This window comes from Bidens hawaiensis, unplaced genomic scaffold, assembly GCF_021521415.1.
Source record: "Bidens hawaiensis isolate Kalapana, Puna unplaced genomic scaffold, B.hawaiensis_p1.1 tig00010744_1, whole genome shotgun sequence".
In the NCBI taxonomy this organism is placed as follows: Eukaryota; Viridiplantae; Streptophyta; class Magnoliopsida; order Asterales; family Asteraceae; genus Bidens; species Bidens hawaiensis.
In genome coordinates this window covers 69,119-77,257 of record NW_027491824.1, presented here as the reverse complement: position 1 = coordinate 77,257, position 8,139 = coordinate 69,119, and the positions used below count along the sequence as shown (strand labels likewise).

The 8,139-nt window shown below is 34.2% G+C and overlaps 1 protein-coding gene across 1 annotated transcript; it reads left to right on the top strand.

Annotated features, from left to right (window-relative positions):
- The first annotated feature begins 3,504 nt into the window (after window positions 1-3,504).
- Window positions 3,505-6,011, top strand: LOC143536171 (uncharacterized). Its single transcript, XM_077030223.1, has 5 exons — window positions 3,505-3,798; window positions 3,891-4,109; window positions 4,208-4,300; window positions 5,395-5,502; window positions 5,611-6,011. The coding sequence occupies exons 1-5, from the start codon at window positions 3,616-3,618 to the stop codon at window positions 5,998-6,000; spliced, it is 993 nt and encodes a 330-aa protein (XP_076886338.1). The 5' UTR covers window positions 3,505-3,615; the 3' UTR covers window positions 6,001-6,011.
- The last annotated feature ends 2,128 nt before the right edge of the window (window positions 6,012-8,139 follow it).

Here is an 8,139-nt window from a genome sequence, read left to right as displayed (position 1 = left end):
ATGAATAAACCTAAGGAGTGCAAATTAATGGTGGCCAACCTTGATAAAGTGACCTGTTATGGATCGTTTAAATATTTTCTATCTAATATGACTCATTACCATTCAATATGATATTTCTCTAAAATACAAATGTTTATTTTGTTTATTTGCATATGTTTCAAACATAATATAACATAGCTATTGCGAAATATCAATTAAAAGCTATTAAAATTTTTAGCATGTATAATCCACTAAAGACATGTATGACTTAGTATAACTTCTATCAACATATTATGACATAAGACCCGTTTACACATGTTTGACCGAGTATAAATGGTCAATTATGGCAAACAACGATAAATTATGGTCAATTAATGTAGATTATAGTGGCCTATGGCCAGTAGGGATGAGCAAAACCATTACCAGTAATGATACCCAATCAGTACCAAGTTTGGAATTTTCGGTACGTACATGTGTTCCTCGGCTTTTTCCTTCACAACCGGTATCGAACTGAATATTTCGCACCGGAACTAAAAATCTGGAAAAATCGGTGTATGAAATTCGTAAAAAATTAAAAACATGAAATTTCTTATAATTATAATATAATATTACCCACTTATCCCTAACAACCACACATTATAATTATAATATTAATAATAATAATTTATTATAATAAATGAAATTCGTAAAAATTAAAACATGAAATTTCTACAGCCATGGCCCTAGTGGTATGACGGTGCTGGAGTTTATCCTCCCCTAAAAGGTGTATGATTTAAATATAACAAAGAGGATATATTTGTTTTTAATGTAATTGTATGAGGCGTGTGTTTTTTTCACGGGTGAAAATGAGCCAAGCTGCTAGTGAACTACTTGTGATCAGCTTGTGAAAAATCTCAATCGAGCCAAATCCTAAAAAGAAGCTCGTTTTAAAAACGAGCCTAATCCGAACTTCACTTATTGAGCTCGAGTCAGCTCACGACCCTTAACAAGCCTATGATTATATAAACTTTTAATATATATATAACAACTATTATATACATAATGCTATGAAAAAAAAACTAATTAATATATATTATGTGAAATATAAAATTATAATTGAAATATGTATAGAAATATACAAAAGTAATATATAGTAAATCAGTCAAGCTCGTATTGAGCTCGAATTTAAAAATAAAACTTAAAATAAGTCAAGCTTAAGCTCAGACTGAACCCGATTGCACTCCTAGTTCGTTATTCAAAAAATAAAACAAATAATAAATATAATAATAACATCAATAATAAACACCCAACTTCTGTATTAATAATTATTATATTCCTTTAGAAGTTATAAATCGTAATTTACTTGAATCATGTGTTTGATTATTTAATTCAAACACACAACTACATTAGCATATTAACAAATCGTTATTTCAATTAAGTAAATTTAGTAGTTGTAGGATATTATTAAAAAATATTAGTACTAATTAGTTTAGGTATTTAATATTCAAACATACTAAAAGAAAATCAAGTTGGGAAAGTAAGATGTAAACAAAATAACTAAATAATATTCTTGATTATCTTCTTCTCATTGGAATTCATCTGCATCTTTCTTTATCCAGCAAAACTCAACTGAACCATCCACAAAAATCGGGATGTCAATCCTCCCCACGTTCCCTACCAATGATTCAAACCCCATCACGCTACAGTTACTCCCTCACGAAAGCCTTCCTCTTTACAAACTATTGAAGTTGTTGATTCTGTGTGAAGAAATTTTGGCAGTCTATCAATATTTGCAGATTCAGGCATCAATTGAACTATTTTTTGATATATTGAACACTACTTGCATACTCAATTAGTAATAAATGATATGTTTAGTTCAATATTGAATACCATTATGTGGCTGAATTGATGAGTTAGAGTGATGTTCGTTGATTAGACTTTCACTTCAATAGCTCTTTTCTATATTGACTGCCATGTCCATGAATTTTGATGAGTTATTTTGGTAAATTGATATAACATGAGTCCATATGTTCTGTTTACAAGTAGGGGTGGCCAAAATACTCGAACCCGATTAACCCGACCCAAAACCGAGTAAGCTCATTAGGTTCTGGTTACATAGCTACAACAATTATTAACCGGGTTAACCCAATTAACCCGTATTATCGTTAGGGTCGGGTTTTGGGTTCGTGTTTGATAAAAAATCGGGTTTTGGATCAACTCGAGTAACCTAATTAATAGTTAACTTAAGCAGCCCAACTATTATATACTTTAGCTTTTTTATATATTTAAACTATACTCTTTGTATATATTCAAGATTGGTTATATGTATTCTACCATTGTCTTGTATAATTCCAAACATTATTTGTTCATATTGATTGTCTATGCTTCTCCAATCTATTATATTGTTTTTTGAGTAAAAGATAAGAAGGATATTATCGATTAACATGAGTTTTCTAATATGGGGAAACCACTGAAAGAATCTTAGTAAAATAAAAACATTTTTTTGGGTTTAGTTAAAGTTGTTGGCAAATTGTTTGTACATTTCTTTTAAGGATAATTGTTTTGTGATATGTTTACAAGACTTATACATCTTTGCAGCCCATAATTAAAAAAAAAACATTGAAGCATTATTACAACCCGAAACCCAAGTAACCCGACCTGATTAACCCGAAAGTTGTTCGGGTTGACTCGATCAACACCGCTGAGCTACACGTAATCATAATTTAATTTTGGGTTGTATTTTGTTATCTAATCATGTTTTGCTTACATGAAATATATAATTACTTCGTTACATACAACATCTTTTTATCTATTAATGTACACACTTCTATGTTCTAACATGTGGAGACATGTATATCTACATTGCATCTGATAGAAAAAGAAAAAAACAACATTAGATGTAAGATAATAATAAACATATGCATATAATAAAGCATATTAACGTGGACTGTCTTTGAATTGTTGCTATTCATTACTGGCGCAAGTGATAATCAGTAGGCCATTATATTGATTCTAAAAACATGGACACAATTCAATCTATATATACACTACATGTCTACATTTGATTAAAAAAACCCACTGCAGTTTAGATAGAATGCATATCTCACATTTTTAGTATCATGTTTATGTTCTAGTTCATAACAATACTTGTGGAATGTATATATCAGATTTCTTTACTATCGATTTCCTTGTAGTACAATGTGGATGCTTATGTTAGTGATGATGGTCTTTACAAGAACGAGATCTGAAGAAGATTCTCGAGTACCTACAAATCAGTCGGTGGTTGAGGGAAGTGCATATGCTCTAGTGTCGCGCTCGACACGTAGACGCAAACGTAATACGCCCAACACCAGTGGTGATACCGGTAAATTATATTTTTTTAAACTAAAATTTTCATATTCAAGCAAAGGGTAGTGGTTGGTTTTCGTGGGTAAACATCTGTTTGAAATCGCACTTCAAAAAGTGATGAAATGGGCTGAATTACTTTGCAAAATAAACAGAATTCAAATCATTTTATCCTTTTTTGTCTTTTCTACATTACATGCAGAACAACTTGTAGAAGCATAACAAACACCTGCTGAAACGGAACAAAATGTTCAACCACCGAATAGACGCGGTCCAAATTTAAATCTTAGCATTACAAGGACTTTACAAAATATGCCTGAGGGTTCTAAAATCCCTTTGACAATGGATGAGGGTACAAAATCTTTTGTTGGAACCTCAGCAACACCGTTTGCGACTGAGTGTGGAATTGTTATTCGCAATTTTTTTCCAATGAATTATCACGCATGGGACTCAATACCAAAAGAAGCGATAAATCTGATGTATGAGAAATTAGAAGTAAGTTGTATATATTTTTACATTTAATTATTGAGAATCTGTTATGATGTTATATAGTATCATTAATATCATTAACAATGTATTCTTTGAAGGGAAAATTTGAGTTGTTGAGATCAAATAAGGTTTTCATGGAGTATGTGAATGGTCGCCTTCAAAGCCATTGGAAACGCACCCGATGTAATTGGAGTCTGCACTGGAAGAAAAATGGAGGAAGAACCAATCCCGAGTTGGCAAGATCGAAAAGGAAATCTGATTGTCTTGAAGAAGCTTGGAAGCATATGTGTGATTATTGGGAGTTAGAAAAAACTCAGGTATGCTAAATTTCTTTTTACAAATCATGACAAATGTCCGTGAATATTTTTTTTATTTTTAAAGTTCTAACTTGTGTGGCAAATTTGATTTGTCCTAGAAATATAGTAAGCAAATGGAAGCTAACAGAGCAAAACAAGTTAATATAAGCAGAGGGGGATCTCGGTCACTAGCCAATCATTCATTCCAACTGGTAAGATTTTGAATTTTCGACTAATAATGCAATCTGTTATTCATGTTAAGTAATGGTCGTACTCGTGTTGTGGTTTAGAAGAAAATTGAATCTGAAACCAAGAATTGACTTGGCTGTAAAAATTTATGAAAAACGGATGTTTATACTAGGGATGCCAACGGGCCGGGTATTGGCAATCACAAACACATACCCATCTACAGAACTGTGTCTCATAAACGGCCCATTACCCATCGGGTATTTATCGGGTAGTTACCCGTCGGATAACAGGGATACCCGTGGGTATCGAGTATACCTGGTAGTTTATAAAAATATACCCTTGATAGTTTCTAAGTACAAATTCTAACTTTATATTTTTAAAAACTTTGTTAAATATGATAAAACACAAGGATAACATCATCACCATTAGATAATATATCAAATATCAAGATAATGTAAACTATAAACTTCAATACTTCATGATAAAAAATAAAGACACTACTATATGCAGGTTTGGATACTTTTGCTTTTGCATCAAAAATACATATCCACAAAAATAAGTTTGTTGCTACATTCTGAAACGAATATCTAAAACAATAATTCCATTTTCCATAAAGCTAAATGTTGAATTCTTGGGCGGAAACTATTTAGATATTTACTAGAAAAGCTATACAAAGAGTCATTTGGTAAAGATAATTCATAAAGCATTTAGTTATAAAACTATTAATTAAAAACTTATATACATAGTAAATTAGAAACGTGGAGATTATATTTCGGGTATATTTACGGGTAATCAGATAAATATAATTCGGGTAATGGGGCCGGGTATCACCCAATCCCATTCCTATACCCGAACCCAAAAAAAAATTATTTTTTAATCCCATACCTGATCCCATGCTCGTTTACCCAACCCGTTACCTGGCCCGGATGCTTCGGGTTTCGTGTATACCCGTTGGGTTCAGTTATTTGTGCCATCCCTAGTTTATACTATACTGTACATGGCAAAAAAGGATAACAAATTCATTATGCTTCATTTTTATAACTTTTTCAACGACAAGCAAATACTCAGATTAATTTGAATATATTTTTTCTTCATTATTATAATTTGATGATGACAGACAAATCCTGAGACTCACATGCCGCCTAGCCCGTTAGAACTTTATCATAAGATGCATTACAATGCCGCGAAACAGGGATGGCTAAATGATAGTTCGCGTCTTGAATATGTAAGCATCTCCTATTTAAAAGTTTTTATTGTGAAATTTATTTTTTCAAATATTTATTTGGGTTGGTGCTGGTTTTGAATGTTGTTCACATGTCTTCTTTTATGTTAGGAAAACATTATTCAGCATAAACAGGCAGCCATGGATAAATTAGTTTATGAAGGAATCACTGTTACAACTTCTATAGAACACGAGATTGAGAAAGAAGCCATAAAAAGTGTTTGCGGGAGGAAGAAAACCATACAATCAGCATGGGAGGTTGGTGCAGGGCCCGTGTTTAGGAAAAAAAATAGTTGGATGAAATTGGTAGCCGAATCATCGGAACAAGATACAAGTGAGAACGAAGTTCTGAAAAATAAGGTTATTGCACTCGAGGCGAAACAAAAACGAGAAAAGGAGAAATATGAAAAAATGTTCGAGTTTATAAGCACAAAGTTTCCGGACTTCGAGAACACAATAGCCATGGAAACGAGTGATGAAGTTGATGGTGACAACATCTAGGACATTAGTTATAAGCGTTTGTTACTTTTCTTTATCAAGTACTCTTTTAAATATTAGAATTGTTTGGTTGACGTTATTTTGATTGGTTTTGTTACGATATTAATGCTTATTATATTTGGATTGTGTGAAATCAAAAATCAAATTTATGAGTTATATATAAATCTACAAATCAGTTACTTCAATGGTATTGTTTTTCAGTCTTGAAGGGATTTACTCGGTATTATGAATGCATGTTTGGAACTGAATTAAATTGTGTGGGGGACTATTTTTCAGTCTATATATAAGAATATTGGAATATATACATTATTAGAGACTAGAAATAGTCACTGAAAATAACATATTAGAGACTAGTTTATGAGACTGATTATCAGACTCTAAATATAGTTACTAGGGACTAAAATAACATATCATCTGAGAATAATTATCAGTCCCTAAAAGTGAGATATTAGTGACTGAAATCAAGTAGTAACGAGACTAATTCTCAGTCCTTAAAGAATATCATTGGAGACTGATTTGATATAGAATCACGAATCTAACGAAACGTATTAGGGACAATATTGTATTGATTAGAGGACTGATTTTCAGTCCCTAAAGTTATACATTAGGGACTAGAATATCATTGTATTCGAGACTGATTTACAGTCTCTGAAGAAATGTTTTTGGGACTGAAAAGATGTGGTATGGGGGGATAAATTAAGGACTGAATTTTTGTGTACCAGGGACTGGCTGTTAGTCCCTATTGGTGTCATACAACGGAGACTGATTTTCAGTTACAAAAACTAGTATCTAGGACTAGGTATCTGTCACTGGCTAGGGACTGGTATATCAGTCCCGGATAACCATTAGGTACTAATTGGTGTGTATTAGAGACTAACTTTTCAGTCTCAAATACTAATCTTTTTTGTAGTGGATCTTTGCCAACGCCTCAACCTGTGCTGCAATTGCGGTGCTTGTGTCGACCGAATGCATGCCGCGTGATAAGAAGTCGACGGTTTTGGTACTCTTAACTGGTGGTCGCTGGTATCCACTCATAGCTAAACCGTTAAACAAGGCAATCCACTCATCCGTATCCTTTGTCGTCAATAGGTTACCTCCCGCAGCCGTGTCGAGCATACTCTGAGTCGTGTACGTCACTCCGTTGTAGAACTTCTCAACAACTACCCAGTCTTGTAGGCCGTGGTTCGGACATAAAGCAAGTAGATTTTTGAACCTCTCCCACACCTCGTAGAAGCTCTCGGTGTCCTCTATCTGGAATGAATGAATCTGGTTGCGCAAATGAGCGGCCTTAGCCGGAGGATCGTACTTTTCAAGAAATTGGGTCTACATGGCAGCCCAAGTAGCAATGGATCCTTGTGGGAGGGACTCAAGCCACAGACTCGCATGATCAACGAGTGAAAAAGGAAAGATTCGGAGTTTGATGGCGTCTTCGGATACGCCGGCAAGATGAAACGTGTCGCAAATTCGTGTAATGCGAGTGAGATGAGCTTGTGGGTTCCCATGGAGCAACCCATGAAATTGAGTAGAATGACCAATTGTGTTCAGAATATTAGATGGAATCTTCCAAGTCGTGAGAACTCCATATGAGATTGTTTATGGTCACCAACTCACTTTTTCACATTTAAGAGCTTTTGGGTGTCCCTGCACACTATTGAATCTCGAGTCTACTCCAAAATTTGGGGCCTCAGCTGACGAGTGTTATTTTGTTGGTTATGCGGGCAATACAACTTACAGGGTCTACAACAAGTCAACCAAGCAGATTCTAGAGTCCTATGAGGTTTACTGGCTGGAAGAAAATGAGACTGATGCTCATGTTGGTCCGGACTGGTTATTTGATTATAACGAACTCTTCAAACCATTTAATGTGTTTCCAGTCCTAAACACAGAACCTTTAGGTGGTCATACTGTGGAAACTGAAAAAGATGACCCTCAAGCAGTATCTCACATCTCTCCATTTCTGGATGATGATGTTACTGAACTGAATAATGACTCACCCGCACCCAACGTTCAGCTGAAAGAAACTCCAGAAACCGAAAGCTCGCTGAATTCGTCTGAAGATGATGCTACAGTTGAGGGGGAGAGTTCAATCTGTCAGATCTTCAGGAGCACAGTGTTTCCTGATGTCATTCCAAATGAATATGT

Bases quoted from the DNA above. Each gene is read 5' to 3' on its own strand.
- LOC143536171 (XM_077030223.1), top strand. From the start codon at position 3,616: ATGCCTGAGGGTTCTAAAATCCCTTTGACAATGGATGAGGGTACAAAA. The intron at 3,799-3,890 runs GTAAGTTGTATA...TATTCTTTGAAG, and splicing joins TGATGTATGAGAAATTAGAA to GGAAAATTTGAGTTGTTGAG. The intron at 4,110-4,207 runs GTATGCTAAATT...GATTTGTCCTAG, and splicing joins GGGAGTTAGAAAAAACTCAG to AAATATAGTAAGCAAATGGA.